General features: G+C 41.3%; 1 protein-coding gene across 6 annotated transcripts in view; it reads right to left on the bottom strand.

The window, feature by feature from the left end:
• The window catches only part of NEDD4 (NEDD4 E3 ubiquitin protein ligase), a 166,440-nt gene that overhangs the window by 113,511 nt on the left and 34,830 nt on the right, over positions 1-18,099 (bottom strand). For 5 of the 6 annotated variants that reach the window (XM_006163282.3, XM_027766253.1, XM_006163284.3 and 2 more), the window contains exon 1: positions 2-759. In XM_006163282.3, coding sequence (XP_006163344.1) covers positions 2-759 — 758 coding nt within the window. Of the gene's footprint in view, position 1; positions 760-9,889; positions 9,944-18,099 lie in introns of those variants that run through there. The other variant, XM_006163286.3, reaches the window with a different exon arrangement.

Raw genomic sequence — 18,099 nt, 5'->3', positions numbered from 1 at the left:
GCTCCCTGGCAGTTTCATAATCTCTATTCCATGCTCCAAGTCATCTTGGACAAAGGGAACCGTACTTGTGCTTCTTGAAAAAACTTCACAGGGAGTAGTATTCCTGTTTGGCACACTTCTGTGGGAGGTGCTGTCCGAAGATAAATTTCCACCAAAAAAAGGATCATCGCTTGGTGGAAAAGTATAACCACTACTGTCACTGACCACGCTGTTGGTGTATGAACCTCCACTCGTGAGGCTTACACACGACCCATATTCACTACCGTTGCTGCTGTAAGAGCCATGGTCACTGGTGGAAAAGCTACTCAGGCTACCACTACGAATGGCAGAACTGCTCACAAGGGCCCCGTCACTCACACCACTCAGTTCGTGAACAACCCCAGTGCCGGTGTCCACGCCATCCTTCGAGACACAGGGAAACAAAGCGTCATCCCTGTCAGCTAAGACACCGCGAGACTGAAGATAGCCACCGTACCTTGTTGGCTGTAGTGAAATCTGTAGACAGCTGCTCTTTTTATTCACATTTTCAGATGAAGGCACGGACGCTCCTTCCTGAGACTTAACGTTTTCTTTTATTAACGGAGCTAGTGCTGTCTGTCTGGGAGTCAGCTTCATTTGAACAACGTTAGACGTTGAAATCCGTGTGGGTTTTTTGAAGCACATGTGAACATGGCTATCCAGCTCATCTCCGGAGGTTTCTGACAGAGGGTAAGTATTGCTTCTTTTGGCTGCAAAGTGCAATCGTAAGCTTTGTGCCATTTGTTCTCATTTCCAAACATGTTAGGAGCTGAAAGTCATAACAAAGATCTCTGTCCACAGACAGGCTAGAAGCAGCTGCACTGCATCGAAAGAAAAAATCATTTGTGGTGTCTGAGAGAGCTACCAAGTAGCAGCAGTCTTGATCCTAAAGAAAACATTGGATACCAGATATCATCGAAAGAAAAGGACGACCCATTCTTGAGACTGACGTGTCCAAAATGTCTTGAATCGCTTGGAGTCAAAATGCCTTCAGTTACAAAAGCACTTGATTTCCAGCGACCTTTAAGCTGAGCTCAGCTGCAGCCGGCTGACTCAAACACAGCCAACCTTGTTTCAATTATACCTTCTCCAATTTGCATGAATGAGTAACACAAGAACAACAATCTTCTAGCATTTCAAGTCGAAACGGTATTTTTTCACTCCAGCTCTACTAAATGAACGCTTAACCATGTGAATTCGCGGTGCCTATACTTTCTCGGCAGAGTTTGACCACTAATATTTTTACCCATAGGTATAGAATTACAGGAAGTTGGTAGGAATGAAACCGTGTAATTGAGTATCAAATCAAAGACTGAATTTCCAAATAGTAGCCATAGTAGGAACCTAGTGTGGAGTTAGTAAAGCAGAAAGGACTATGAACTGTTACATTTTTTAAAAATGAGCACAAACAGTAGTATCAATCTGTAAATACCTTGGGAGGAATTAAAAGGATACCATTAAATAAAACAGAGAAATAGTCTACCTTCCAAAATGCTACTTAGAAAAAGTAAAAAGCTTAAGGATAGAAACTACGAAACAAACCCCGTAACACCCTTGCAAAAATTGAGCATAGGTCTGAGGAAAAAAAAAAAATTAAGAGAAGCTGTCACCAAGCATTTTCTCCTGTAATTTTAAGACTCCTTCCAGCCAAGGAGTACAGTCTTTAAATGATGCCATTTATATTTTGACTATTAAAACCCTGCCAAGAAATAACCTAAGCAAACATTCCATTAAAAATATATGCAGATTAGACAGAAAAACTATACCCCAATATAGTTTGGACACATAAGATATTTTATTCCACTGTCTCTGCAATTCATTCACTTAAGGAGTGTTGTGGTAAGGAAAGCAGTCTAAAAAGGATTTAACACATCAAATAAACATATCTCAATGCCAATTCTGTCCTGAAAAACTCTAAGAGCTCTTTGCTGGCCCCTACTGGTGCTTTGAAACAATCCGTGTAGCTGTTTGATATCTGTAGAGAAATTTCTTTATATAAACAAAGTACATACTTGTTTACATTCTGAATACTAGCCCTGCCCTTGAGGTAGAATTACTTGCTAGCGTTGATAAAGCTTCCACACAGAGAACAGTAGACGGTCTGTCCTGTCAGAGGTTGTGAATTTGTATATGTATTTTTTTCTGCTTTGTATTTATTTAACCTTTCTTTTCAGTTTACTAGGCAATAAAAGTTTAATATTTTAATTTCTCTCCCAAATGTCATAGACCAAGGTTGCTCTTCTGTTTGAAAGAAACAAATTTATTTTTAAATAATACTCTAGGGTATATTTAAACCCCTTACCTGAATTTTATAGCTGGAACTCCAGTAATAAATATATACTGGCTCATTCATAGGAAAGTAAAAAGTAAAATAGTTTAGTTGTTTATACCCCACGGTCCTATACCCAACTTGTATTTTTCTAAGTAAGTTTTTTTTTTCCCTAAGTAAAAGCAAAGCAAATATGTAAAACATATACTTTGTTTAATAAAGAAAACTGCTTTAGATCTGTTTTCACTTACAGTTCTCGTCACCGTATTTTAATCAATTAAGACACAATAAAATAGAAATATAGGAATGTATTAAATTATATTTGACTATAATGAGATAGTATTGTGTTTTATAATATGTATAACAGTTAAAAATTACAATAAGTTGAGTATGCCTTCTACAAAATACTTAGGATCAAAATGTTTCAGGTTTCTGACTTTTTCAAATTTTGAAACACTTATATATACATACTGAGATATCTTAAGGATGTGAGACCCAAAGCTAAATACAAAATGTATATGTGTTTTACACATGGTTTATAACACATAGGCTGAAGGTAATTTTATAAAATACTTTTGTATGGCAGTGTTTGACTGCGACCTGTCACATATAACCAGGTGTGGAATTTTCCACTGTGGCATCAAGTCAATGCTTAATAAGTTTTGGATCTGGGGTCATTTCAGATTTTGTATTAAAATCTTATATTAAGAATGGTAAGTCTAATAAAAGGAGTATGTTATATTGGTTCTGTCTAACCTATCTCCTTTATGATGTTACAGGTTTCAATAAATATTCCTTTACTATCCTCCTTTTTACTGAAGAAAGAGTCCTACTCATTTTACTTTGCCTTCACGTGGCTTCAACTTTCTTTCTGGGGTTAAGGATCTAATCATTCAGAGAATGGATCTCTTCTTTTTTTTTTTTTTTTTTTTTGAGAGATTTTTACTGTAGGGCGCATGCGCTCGCCAGACAGACAAGAGAGAGACATAGAGACAGAAAGCGAGAAATCACTCCCCAGGGAGGATGGTCACGCCGCAATCCCTTCTCCTCCATTCTCCTCTCGGGATCTTGGGCACGCACGCACACACGCCCGGCGTGAGTTCTAAGCCACCAGGTCCAGGATGCGAACCACGGTTGACTATGTGGGAATCCATCGACATAGCCATTACGCTAACTGCTGGTTCCCGAGAATGGATCTCTTCTAATCAGTAAGATCTAACTGGCTGTGTCCTAAAACTTCCAATTAATAAGAAAAGCTCCTCTGTAAATATAAAATAACAAACCCCAGGTATCCGGCCAGATAAATGGTTTTGGTCAGCTTCACTGCAGGTATTAGTCTCATGTCCTCTAACTCAATTTTCAGCTTCTAGAATGTGGAGACTGGAACAAATATCTCTTCTGGTCCTCCAGAGCACGTGTTGGGCACAAAGCAAGCACTGGATGATACCAGGAGGTGGGATGAATGGATGATGTCACACCATCCCTCTGGCAGACATTGATTTAATTTTATTTTTTAAAAAGAAATATTTATTTAATTTTGCTTATCATTATTATTTCTTAATTCGATGAGAGAGAGAGAGAAAGTGAGAAAGCATGTCTCCAGGTCCGAGACTTGAACCACAGTTGGCCCTGTGGGAGTCCAACGCCATAACTGCCATGCCACCTGATAGCCCATGACAGACTTTTAAAAACTCAATCCAGCTGCTACTTCTAAAATGATATCAAAAAGCACTGCCATTGGTCAGGAACGGCATGGTGCTTGAAAATTTTACAAGCGAGGGGTTGAGAACCAGCAGTTAGTGTAATGGCTATGTCGCTGGACTCCCCCGTAGTCGATTGCAGTTCGCGTCCCGGAACCGGTGGCTTTAAACTCATGACGGGCGCATGTGTGTGCATGCCCAAGATCCCAAGAGGAGAATGGAGGAGAAGGGATTGCGGCGTAGCCATTCCTTCTGGGGGGTGATTTCTCGCTTTCTGTCTCTATGTCTCTGTCTGTCTGGCGAGCACACGCGCCATATAGCGAAAACCTCTCCAAAGGAAAAAAAAAAATTACAAGCAAGGGGTTCAGTCATGGAGAAGTAAAGGAATAGAATCAGGTGTACTTCCTAGCCCTCCGTCTGAGTTTAAATCCTGGAGGCTGACTGGTCTTCACTGCTGGCTCAGCTGTGGGACCACATCGGATCTGCAGCACTCTCCAGCAGTTGCATGGGGAATCAGGGAGTCTGAGGTCAGGTGTAGCCCCCTCTGCCCCACAGATGACCAAAGAGAAGGGTCTACTCTAACCTCAAGTGGAGAAGAACTGGAGAGCACCAGCAGCCCTCACCCGGGACGGATCCATGCAAGTCCTATAGCATTTCAGATACTGGAATGACAGGAAGAATGTTTTAGGAAGCTCAGGACTCCACATTCTGAGCTATTATATTTTCAGATAATCACAAAAAAAGAATGGGCTAGGTTCTGGGTAGTCCTATTCATGACTGGAACTCTGAAGGCCAAAGTCGTCTGTGATGGCTACTGCAAGTGTCAACCTGGCGAGGCCACGGTGCCCAGCTATTTGGTCAAACACCAGTCAGGATATTGTTATGAAGGTCTTTTTTTTTTTTTTTTTTTTTAGATGTGATTAATACTTAAATTAATGGACCTTATCCAATCAGTTGGAGGCCTTAGGAGCAAAGACAGATTTCCCAAAACAGAAGCAATCCTGCCTCAAGACTGCAACCCAGAAACCCTACCTGAGTGCCCGGATTCCTGGCCTGTCCTGCAGCTTTTGCACTCCAATCTGCAACATTCACTCTTTTCTCGAGCTCAAGACTACCCAACAGATTTCAGACTTCCTAACCTCCACAACCACCCAAACCAGTTCCTAAAAATCAGTCTCTCTCTCTCTACACACACTCACACACACACACACACACACACACACGTAATCACTTACTGGTTTTGTTTCTCTGGAGAACACTGAGTAATACATCCACTAACCCCAAGAAACATAGCATCCCCACCTAGAATATAGGTATCCCCTAAAACTTTGGTGGCTGAATGTACATAGGTCTGTTTCTTAGACTGGCATTGGTGAGTAGAATTTAAAAAAATATAATAACACATGTAGCACAGTCGTTAAGGCACTGGACTCCCATATGGCTGACTATGGTTTGAGTCCTAGACTTAGAGGCTTGAAACTCACACTGGGCGCATGTGCATCTGTGCCCCAAGATCCTGAGAGAAAAATGGGAGAGAAGGGACTGCAACATGGCCATCCTCCCCCCAGGGGGTGATTTCTCTCTCTCTTTCTCCCTCTCTCTCTCTCTGGCAAGTGTGCATGCCCTATAGCAAAGAATCTCTAATAAAATAAAATAAAATGGTACATCATTCTGAAATGTTTATGATGTACACCACCACCACCACCACCAAACTAACATTTTAGTACCCTCAAGTCTTAAAACTGACTAAAAAAAAGGAACATAAGTCTGTTATTTCTCCAAAGCAAATACACTTGCATAGATGACTAGAAATTGTTTGTGCAGAAGATAATACTTGTAATCCTCACCCTACATTTACAAAGGGAATTTGCTAGGAAAAGGACATGATCTTAGTGAAGCTGTGAGCACTACAGGAGAATAAAGACAGAATGGCATTTATAGCAGCACAGGTCCTGGTGCTATACCACCTGGGCTACTGCTATACCAATGGCTACAGTTCTTCCGACACCTCAGGTGGCCTCTGGACTTGGTCACCTGGTAGGATGAGTAAATCGCAGGTCTAACCTGGCACACACCACCTAGTTCAATGATCTCTGGCTCTCCTTCACTGGTACAATGAACTTCTTGAGAAAGCTTTATTTCCCATGCATAACAGAGCATCTAACACAGTAGATGCATTAAACAGCATACCTTAGCTAACAAAAAGTATGGTGGTAGAGAGCTATAACATGTGCGTCCACAAATGATAACACTTTGTATTGTATCACGATGAACTTTCCAAGTGTTTTCCTATTCGCTGTCTCATTTAATCCGCACAATACACTTATGAGGTAGGCAGGCCAGACACCGTTATCTTCATTCTTTTTTTCTTTCTTTTTTTAAATTTGCTATAAGGTGTGTGCACTTGCTAGACACAGAGAAAGAGAGGAAAAGTGAGTAATCACCCTCCACACACACACATGGCTATGGCCATGCCATAATCTCTTCTCCATTCTCTTGCCAAGATTTTGGGCACACACACATCCAACGTGATTTCCAACCGCCAGGGGCCTAGGACTCAAACTGTGCCGCTGTGTGTGTGGGATCTAGGGCCTTAACCTCCTGGCCATGTGCTGGCCTGTGTTATCTTCGTTTTGTAAACATGAGGAAATCATTTCAGAAAGATTCAATGGTTGGTCTAGGGCTGCACGCTAATGTCCCAAATCAGCAGCAGGACCTATACTACAACTTCTGACTTCTTGATGTAGGATCTGAAACAGCCGGATTCATGCATTGTTTTTGCCTTTCGTTAAAGGTTTAAAAAATGTTATTTATCTTGAAATGTCCAACTGGGAATATCAAGGGTAATGCTCTTTCCCCCCAGCTTCTCATGACACAGCATGTACAGTACTTGTACCCAGGCAATACTCAGGGACTGTTCAGGCACGGACTGGTGAATGACAAATATCAATTTGCTGATGAAGAAAGAGTGACACGATACTAAAGTTACTGGCGAAAAGGACTACACCACCAAGCACGGTAGAAAGCACAAACACACGCCATCTCTCCTTGTAGACAACATAAAACGATTCAGATAAAATGGCTCACCAACAGTACGCCCAAGGATCAGGCAGAAGTTCACGTCAGGGTCAGTAACAACAGGACAAATAATACACCAATACCATGACTCGGCAATTCCACTCCAAGCATTAAGCTCTGAGATATACTTAGACAGGTATGAAAGGAGGTATGACAAGCGTTTATCACCTAGTTACAACAAAAATCTGGAAATGGCACTATTTTTTTTTTTTGGAGAGGTTTTTGCTATAGGACATGTATGCTCGCCAGACAGACAGAGAGAGACAGAGAGACAGAAAACTAGAAATCCCTCCCCCCCGGGGGGGAGGGTGGCCATGCCGCAATCCCTTCTCCTCCACTCTCCTCTGGGGATCTTGGGCAGGCACGCACACGAGCCCGGCGTGAGTTTTAAGCCACCAGGTCCAGGACATGAACCGCAGTCGACTACATGGGAGTCCAGCGACATAGCCATTACTCTAACTGCTGGTCCCGAAATGGCACTTAATATCTACAGAGGAGGAGAATATGTCTGCAGAGGATGAACACTATGCTTCAGTGAAAATGCATCACTAGGGATCATCTCACAAATACAACGTTAAGCACGTCAGGGGAATGCATTCAGAAAGAACGTATTTTTTAGGAATTTTTTTTAAGAGGTTTTTGCTATAGGGGGTGTGCGCTTGCCGGAAAGAAAGAGAGAGACAGAGAAACAGCAAGAAATCACTCCCCAGGGGGGATGGCCACGCTGCAATCCCTTCTCCTCCATTCTCCTCTCGGGATCTTGGGCACGCACGCACACATGCCGGGAGTGAATTTAAGTCACCAGGTCTGGGACTTGAACCATGGTTGACTACTTGGGAGTCCAGAGACATAGCCATTAGGCCAACTGCTGGTCCCAGGAATGTTTTTATATACAAAAATATGGAAAAGGAAATACACAATAAGAAATATTTTTAAAAGCAAAAAAATGATAAACACAAAATTCTGGACGGTGGCTACTGCCTATTGGCCAAGAAAAGGAGATAACACTGGGGAAGGACAAAGGGAGGGCTTCACAGGTTCTGGTAATGCTCTAGTTCTTAAGCTAAGTGATATGTATAGAAATATTTATCTACTTACTTAATACAAAAATTTCTATGATATATTTTTAAACATATTCCATATTTTGTGATCTGAAAACAAAATGCTAATACTAAATACCATCTGGGGCTATTTAGAAGGGAAAATGATCTATTAGAGACAGAAGTAAGAAAAGGAAAACAAACAAACAAACAAAAAACAACAAAAAAAGGAAAATATTTCCCATTCTATGTAAAATGCAAACAGAAAACTGAAAGTTCTGCAATTCACCATATCTGTTAAATCATCTTAAGTCACATAGTCTTTAAAAAATCAGATTGCCAGTCAGTGATGAAGAGTTTCCTTTGGTGGCAAAAAGGTATCTTTGCTTACTATGAATGTTAGTGAGCGTATCTTATTTGTAATATCTTTAGTTTCTAATATAATTATAATTTCTTTATTTTTTTGCCAATGTACATATGCTCACTAGAAAGACGGAGAGGAGATGGAGAAAGGGAGAAGGAGAAAGCACCCCTCAGAGGGGCTTGGTCACTACACAATTCCCTATTTTTCTATCCTGTCAGGACTTAGGACATATAAGCACATGTACCTGCCATGTTTTCCAAGATGCTGGGATCAGGATTAGAACCATATTCGGCTATGTGACATCTGCCTCCATTAGACACTAGGCCACAGGACAAGCTCTAAATTATCATTTCTTGAGGGAAAAATATGTTATGTAGTCCGACACTCAAAATAATCCTTAGAAAATCAAGAATCAACATTCATTTTATAAAAATAAAACCAGGGGGGCTGGCAGGTGCTGCTGTGGCGGTTGGGCTGGACTCCCACATGGATGATTGTGGTTCAAATCCTGGACCTGATGGCTTGTATTCTCAAGTTCCCTTTCTCTCTCTCTGGCCAAATTAAAACATAAATAATAATAGCAGATTAAATAAATAAATAACTCTTTGAAAACAAACAAACAAACAAATAAATAAATAAAATCAGATTTGACTTTGCTTTTGCCTCTGTAAGACCTGGCAATCCTTTATGGGACTTGAAACGCAAACAAAAATCCAATGTACCCTTTATTTTATTTTCACTTAGGTTTATTTATTTATTTCCTCCATGAAAAGAGAAAGAGACAGTATTTCCTGCAGGATTTCAATGCCACAATCCACCAACAGACTTGAGCCAGCCCCAGCTCATGGGTAAGCCTATGCCCAGCATGTTCAGGGAGGTTTCCAGACTTGAACCAGGAACCTTCCCACATGGGATTGTCTCACAGAGTTCCATGTTTTATACTGTGCCACCATCTGGCCCCTCTTTTGGAGGAATTTATTTACTCATTCCATGAACAGTGTAAAGAGGACAGAAGACTTGTATTCAAGACTAAGAATAAGGGAGTGGATGGGAAGCAGTCACTAGATACAGGCCTAGAGATGCCACTAGTGAGGAGGGACAACTGAAGAGACTCTGCGTGAAGGACCCTAGAGCCTTGGCCTAGTAGCCAGGGTTCACACATGCCGGGAAGGGAAGGCAAGACAGAGAAGCTGGCTTTCCCTGCCATCTCCTGTTACCAAGGCCTCAAGGAAGACCTTACACTCTGCTGACAATCAGGGAAGATGCCTGGGAGAATGGGAAAGTGCCCTCATCACTTTGCCCAGAGTCCCCACAACTAGCCCGACCGACTCTCCCATCACAGACTCCCTGCCCACTCTCCCGGCTGCTCTACTGACATACACCTGAGCTGCCTACTTCACAGAAACACACTGGCACTCACCAGTCGATTTTCATCAAACACTTCGAACAGCAGCCGGTGGTGCTGAGGATGGACCTGTGTAAGAAAAACACAACCGTTCTTTACAAACAAGAGAACTTCAATCCACAGACACAGAGAAATAAACACTTGCAAATACTGCCATCTGTTAATTCCCATTATTTAAAGTATCTTAAGTGACGTGAAATACTATAAAAGCAGGCCAGGCATGAAACATTTTGTAGTAGTTCCACCACAGAAAACTGGAGTTAGTTTATTTTTCAGATTTGTCCAAAATAGAATGAAAGAAAGTCAAATAAAATTTCGAAAGCTTATTTAAGTGTTTATAAACACTTAGAAATATAGACTAGATTTTAACTTCCTATGAAAACTTATTTTTAATTTCTGGAGGGTGTACGTACTCATCAGAGAGAGACTGGGAGCCTCAGTGGAGCATGAGCACACGCAATCCTTTGTCCTCCATTTCTTCATCCTGCCAGGGTATGCGGCATGCATGCCAGTCTGCTTTTCAGGCCATCCGGGCCTGGATTTGAACTGTGGTCAGCCATAGGGGATCTGGCTTCCTTAACCACCTGGCTATGGGGCCAGCCTTGACCACTTTTATTTACTCTTTAATTTATCAGTGTGGAATAACCCAAAATAGTTGCTGATTTTATGGAAATTGGTGTTCTGAATTCTTTTAGTAATGACTTACTAAAACCATTTGTTTCTTCAACTATATAAAGTACATAGTAGTAAAAAATGTACATTAAGAGGACCAGCAGATTGTGTAATGGTTATGTTGCTGGACTCCCATATATTTGATAGCAGTCTGCATCCCAGACCTGGCAGCCTAAATTCACCCCAGGTGCATTTGCATGCGTGCCCAAGATCCCAAGAAGAGATTGGAGGAGAGGGGATTGTGGCATGGCCATCCCCCCTGGGGGGTGATTTCTCGCTTTCTGGCTCTCTCTTTCTGGTGAGCACACATGCCCTATAGCAAAAACCTTTCTTCGAAAACAAACAAAATATATATACATGTATCTCTACATTGAGTTTTTACTTATGGTTTAGATTTTATAGCATATGAATAAAAATTAGATATAGATATTTATTTTTCAAAGCCAATGCTTGCATTTTTTTGAAATGTTTCAATATCAAGTTAAAAATCTATTTACTATCAAACACAAAACACAATTTAGTATTTTTTTTATCAAAAATTAAGATGATATACAAAAGGATACATTCAGATTGATTTTTTTTAATCAAAAATACACATTACATTGAATACTGTGGTATTTGAAAGCTTTGACGTATATGCCAAAGGTATTGATAGCCTTCAGAGAAAGGTCCTTTATGTATGACAAACTATACCCAGCTATCTAACCCAATGTTCTGAGAACGTGATTCTGCTTTTACATACTGCCATGTGCTCGGGCTTACCAAACTGTACAACTTTGTTTGTTTGCTTGATGTCAGAAGGCATGCGCATTTATGAGGGAGAGGGGGAGAGAACACTCCCCTCCAACAGGGCCTGCTCGCACGGTAACCTTTCTTCTTTCAGTTCTCTATCCTGCCAAAATCCTGGACATGAGCACATGCTCCCAGCATGTTCCTAAAGTCCATGGGGCAGGACCTGACGCCCCATCAGTTATTTGGGATTTGGCTACCTCTGGGCAGCACCTAACCACTATGCTATGAGGCCGGCCCTCTGTGACTCTTGAGGGGACTAATACCTGTTTTAATTGTGTACAACATACATGTAGTAAAGTAAGTGTGCTAATCTTAACCCACACAACTTCAGAGAGTTTTACACACGTACACTGTGCCGCCATCACCCAGATTCTGATACGGAGTCGTCTGTTTCATGTACTGTTTTCCATGTGAATGGTCCCTTGGGACGTGTTCAGTATGCAGACCCTGAATATGTTCATCAGAAAAGCATTTCTCGGGGACCAGCAGTTAGCATAATGGCTATGTCACTGAACTCTCATGCAGGTGACCGCAGTTCGAGTGCCGGACCCGTTGGCTTAAACTCTCGCTGAACCCATGTGCGTGCATGCCCAAGATCCTGAGAGGAGAATGGAGGAGAAGGGATTGTGGCGTGGCCATCCCCCCTGGGGGGGTGATTTCTCGCTTTCTGTCTCTCTGTCTCTCTCTTTCTGATGAGCGCACGAACCCTATAGCAGAAACCTCTAAAAAAAAGAAAAGAAAAGCATCCCTCATAGGGCCAACAGGTGAAATAGAAGTTAAGGCACCTGGACCCCACAGGGCCAACTCTGCAGTTCGAGTGCCAGATCCAGTGGCTTGAAAATCACACAGGGTGTGTGTCTATGTGTGTGTGTGTGTGTGTGTGTGTGTGTGTGTGTGTTTGCGCCCAAAATCCCGAGGAAAATGAAGGAGAAGGGATTTTGGTGTGGCCATCCCCCCTGGGGAGGGGGTGTTTTCACAATTTCGCTTTCTCTCTCTCTGATAAATAAATAAATAAATAAATAAGCATCCCTCATACCTAAGGCAACCAGTGAGGCCAACCTGGTGATAGTTATTAGGCTGAACTTCTGGGAGAGCTATTTAAATGGGGTTGACTCAGCTGGGAAAAATGTCCCTTTTTCCTGGTGCATCTCTTTCTTGCCTGGAATTGGGTTAAATAGCTAGCACTCCTGCAGCCATTTTGTAACAATGGAGTAAATGACAATAGAAACCCCAAAGATTAGATACCACAGGGATAGAAAAATAATGTCAGACAATATCTTTTTTAAAAAAAAAAAAAAAGTAGAAATTTTGAGGAGGAGATGAAACTGAGCTGAGTCTTAAAAGAAGAAAAGAATTTAAGTAAGAAAGTTTAGAGAACACTCACAACAGGGAAATCATAGGAGCAAAAATAGCACAGGTGCAGGTGAGCGCATTATAAGAGAAGCAGGCTCACACAAATATTCTCCTGTTAGAGAGTGGCAAGAAAAATTTGGTTAGTTAAAGTGGACCAGGCTGGGGACCAGCAGTTAGTGTAATGGCTATGTTGCTGGACTCCCATGTAGTCGACCGCATTTCGAGTCCTGGACCCAGTGGCTTAAACTCACCCCGGGCGCGTGTGCATGTGTGGCCAAGATCCCAAGAGGAGCCTGGAGAAGGGATTGCAGCGAGGCCATCCCCCCTGGGGGGTGATTTCTCGCTTTCTGTCTCTCTGTCTCTCTCTATCTCTCTGGCAAGCACCCACGCTCTATAGCAAAATCTTCTCAAAAAAAAAAAAAAAAAAGGATCAGGCTGAGAATAATGAAATCCAGAAAAGGAGTTCATATTTGACTGGCAGGGAAAGAAAGCAGATTTTAAAGGAGAAGCGGCTTGATTTAGGTCATATGTAAATATCATTCTGCCAGGGGTACACAAAATGAACAAGACTGAAGGGAGACCCTGGAATTCACAGGGACTACAGCTCTAGTAACTCAGGCATGAAGACATTAGAGCTTTGCCTAGGACAGCCCCAGTGAGAGCAGGGAGCTTTTCCCTCAAAAGTGCTTATCAAGGGACCAGAAGTTAGCATAACGGCTATGTCACTGGACTCCCATGTAGTCGACCGCGGTTTGCATCCCGGACCCGGTGGCTTAAAACTCACGCCGGGGTCGTGTGCATGCGTGCCCAAGATCCCAAGAGGAGAATGGAGGAGAAGGGACTGCAGCGTGGCCATCCCCCCTGGGGGGTGATTTCTCACTTTCTGTCTGTCTGTATGGCGAGCACACGCGCCTTATAGCAAAAACCTCTCCAAAAAAAATTTTTTAAAAGTGCTTATCAAAATACCTAGAAGATACTACAGTGCTATAGATGTTCAGTGAATACTGCTAAGAAAATATTCTGGTCAGGTTGTAATTAATGGCTTTTTGGTTTTTTTTTTTTACGAATTATTTAATTTTTGGGGACCAGCAGTTAGCATAATGGCTATGTCACTGGACTCCCATGTAGTCAACCATGCTTCAAGTCCCTGACCTGGTGACTTAAAACTCACACTGGGCGCATATGCATGCGTGCCCAAGATCCCGAGAGGAGAATAGAGAAGGAGAGATTGCAGTGTGGCCACCTCCCTGGGGGGTGATCTATCGCTTTCCTCCTCACCATCTTTCTCTGTCTCTCTCCAGTCAGCGCACATACCCTATGGCAAAAAAAAAAACCCAAAAAACTGAAGAGAAAAACAAAAAAAACACCTCTAACACCTCTCCAAAAAAAAAAGAATTATTAATTTTTTTAAAGACCTCTCCAAAAAAAAAAATTTAGATTTTAAGAGAGTTTTTTTGCTATAGGGCACATGTGTTCGCCAGAGAGACAGAGAAACAAAAAGTGAGAAATCACCCCTCCCCAGGAGGGAGGGCCATTCTGTAATCCCCCCTCCTCCATTTTCCTCTTGGGATCTTGGGCATGCTCTTATATGCACTCGGCATGAGGTTCAAGCCACTGGTCTGGGACTCGGACTGTGGTCAACTACATGGAAGTCCAGCGATGTAATCATTATGTCATCTGCTGGTCACTATTAATACTACTTTTAAATTTGCTACAAGGCACATGTCCTCACCAGAGAGAGAAAGAAAAGTAAGAAAGCATGCCTTCTGGTCTGGGACTTGAACCATGGTTGACCACAACGGAGTCAGCATCTTAAATCACCATGCCACCTGCTGACTCCCAATTAATGGCTTAATAAGATTCTCTACCTCAATTATCTTGTCTTCCTAATCAACAACATATGTCCGACTGTAACTAGGATGACTTGCCTAAAAGACAGGGCCACTTTTATTGCTCAACTCAAAAGTTGTTTACCGTGGTCTAAATAATAAAATCTATATGACTGAGTATGGAATAATCATTATCTGAGTTCAATCTGTCTTTCCAGCCTCATCTCCTATATCTGTCCTTCTGTCCCTTGTATGTATCTAGAAAAAAATTGATTAAGACCATCATTGGAAGACATGAGAAGTCACTCGGATCATTCTGACTCATGTAAGGCATCTGACTGAGAAGCACAGAAAATTAGTCTAGCTGACCTTGCATCTAACTATATAAGGCAAAAGAGATAAGACTGATTGATTTATTTACTTGAGAGATTTTCACTATAGGGCGCTTGCACTCACCAGAGAGACAGAGAGAAAGAAAGTGAGAAATCATCCCCCAGGGAAGATGGCCATGTCGCAATCTCTTCTCTCCCATTCTGTTCTTGAGATTTTGGGCACGCACGCACACACCCACCATGAGTTTCTAGCCACCAGGTCTGGGGCTCAAACTGTAGTCGGCCACGTGGGAGTCCAGTGACGTAATCATTATGCTATCTGTTGGTTCCTAGATAAAATTATTTTAAAAAGTATTTATACAATACATTTTTGGAGTTGAAGAGAAACAGGAGTCTTTAAATTGAAATGCTCACCAAAGGCCCAATATAATGAATTTTAAAACTGTATACACAAGGTATATAGTGAAATTTTAAAACACTAGGATTAAAAAAAAGTATCAAATTTTTCAGAGAGAGAGGGAAGTAAAAATGACAAAAATTCATATTTGTCAATAGCAGCCCAATGCTAAAAGTTGATAGAGCAATGCCTTCAAGTTTCTAGGGGAAAATTACATTCAATAAGAATCTATGTGGGATCGGATATAAATCAGCTATTTACGCATCTGTCATAGCTGGAAATCAACTGGGAAATGATGCATAAGCTATTAAATAACATGGGAAAAAATGACCAGAATAATAAACAGGAACAGTTAAAAGGTGGTTCTCTCTGGAAAGCAGGAATAGGAGAGGGATGGGGCACCAGGATTTGCTGCTTTTCCGTATAAGCTCTTGTATATTATCTCATTTTAAAATGATGTGTAAATTCTTTGAGGAGCCATTGGCTTTGTTGCAGACAGGGTCTTGCCGTACTGTGATTCTCTCGTCTCAGTGTCCCAAGCTGGGACCACAGGTTGTGGCATCATTCCCAGCTCTTTCAGGTAGGGTCTTTCTATGTTGCCCAGGCTGGCCACAAGATCGCAGTCCTCCAACCTCAGCTTTCCAAGTGGCTGGTGTCACCACATGTGCCACCGTGTCTTCTTTCACAGTGGACTTTCAGGAATCAAACCAGGCCTCCACGTGGCATATCAACCCATGCATGGTACCACGGCTGGGCCTCTGCGATGAGATTTTTAAAATTTTTACTTAAAAAAGAACAAAGCTATGGTCATGAAAAAATTACAGGGTATGAAAAGGTCAAAGTAGAAGAAAAGTAAAAATACTAATGATAATTTTTTTTGTGTGTGAAGAGAATAATTATTTAAGTCTCTACGTGCACGCAAAGGAACAGAAATAAAACTTGGCAGAAGAATATCCAACTTTGAAAAAGAACAAAGGTCTGGATAAATATATTTATTATTCTACTGTGTTTCTGAAAAACCGGAAGCAATGTTCTTGAAAGTGTTTCTGGCAGTTATAAGAAAAATGTGGTAGGTACATCTTTTTTAAAAAAAATAGCTTCACTGAGACCAGCAAGTGGCATGGTGGTTAAGGCATTGGATTCCCACATGGACAACTGCAGTTCAAGTCCTGGGCCTGGCAGCTTGAAAATTATGTCAGGGACATGTGTGTTCATGCCCCAAATCCCAGGATAATAGAGGAGAAGGGATTGCAGTGTGGTCATTCCACCCAAAGGGTGATTTCCCACTTTCCCTCACTCTGTCTCCCTATGGTGAGTACATATCCTATGGTGAAATAAATAAATAAATAAAATTCTGTTTCTACACATACAGGATCATCCTATACACAACATTCTAGACCTTTGCTCCTCCATTTAATATATTCTGAAACAAATACTCTATTAATAATGTAGATCTGCTGATTAGGGTTCTACTGTATGGATGTGTCCTAATTCACTCCATGCCAAATTGATGCAGTGCCCTCTCCTTCATCCCTACTAAGAGAATTCTGATTTTATTCAAATATGGAAAACAATGTACATCAGAGGCAGATAAACACTCCTCATTCCCGGGGACCAAATCTTGATTCTGCTAAGCCTCATGGTCATTCTCTTCACCAAGGACTAGTTTACAAACATTGTACATGACACAATCCTGGCTCAAGAGATAAGAGTCAAAAATCTCCTCAGGGATCCTGTATCTCTCTTAAATAGAGTTTTTCACTTTTTAAAAGCGACACAAAGGGCAGCCAGCAGGTGGCATAGTGGTTAATATGCTGGACTCCCACATGGCCAACTGCAGTGTGAGTCCTGGACCTGGTGGCTTACTTCCTCATTTTGTCTCTCTTTGGTGAGCACACATACTGTATAGCAAATAAAATAAAATAAAATAATTAAAAAAAAAAAAAAGCAACACAAAGGAAAAACTCTCCAAAAAAAAAAAGAAAAGGGGAATATCTTTTCATTCATTTGTGTCTTGAAGGGCCATTTGTAGCTGATCAACAACTAGGCTTACAAATCTACTACCTTTTACTCATTGTTTATTTTGTCATAATTTCACTATTACTAAATAGCTAGCATTTCTTTATTCTGACATTATTGGCTACACATGTGTTTCATTCAGAAAAATTGCAAATTCATTACAAGGTTAACAAGATAAATTTGGATGGATCAATGCTAACTCATCACAGCTAGAAAAAGAACTGAGAAAACGTGATTTAATATCTTCTACACAAAGGATGTTATTATTTGTGGTCCTCTATTTTTCTCTCTCTGTCATTTACATAATTATTTATACATAGCCCAAATATTTATAACTGAATGTATTCACCATAAAAAAGTCTATTGAGATAATACAGTAAAAACTTAACTGCTGGGCATTCAGCCAAGTGGAAATTGTGGTTAGAAGTTGAAGGAGCTTTTTGATATCTTTGAGAACACAAGGAAGTTAAGAGAGAAAGTGTTTGTGGGGAGCTGTTATCAGTAAGTTAATAAATAGGGGAAACTTTAAATTGAAGTTAGGCCTACAATTGCTGAGATGAGTCCAGGCAGGCAAATTATAGGCAAGAGAAAAGCCCAGCACATTAGGTGCAGTGCAGTGTGTGGCCTGGACGTGAGCACAGAGTGAAGGAATCCAAACAAGATGGCCCCACTCCATTTTCTAGATTCCCAGGTGCTCTCTTTATACCCTTAGCGATCCTACGCCTTGCACCAGATTAGCACCGTGTGTATGTGTGTGTGTATCCGTATTCAGTAGTCATTTGTGCACATTTTTATAAAGAGAAGTACAAATCATTATTTCAGGTTCATCAA

The sequence above is a fragment of the Tupaia chinensis genome, unplaced genomic scaffold (genome assembly GCF_000334495.1).
Source record: "Tupaia chinensis unplaced genomic scaffold, TupChi_1.0 Scaffold141943_1, whole genome shotgun sequence".
In the NCBI taxonomy this organism is placed as follows: domain Eukaryota; kingdom Metazoa; phylum Chordata; class Mammalia; order Scandentia; family Tupaiidae; genus Tupaia; species Tupaia belangeri.
Note: the sequence above shows the minus strand (reverse complement) of the source record. Positions and strands in the feature narration are given on the sequence as shown.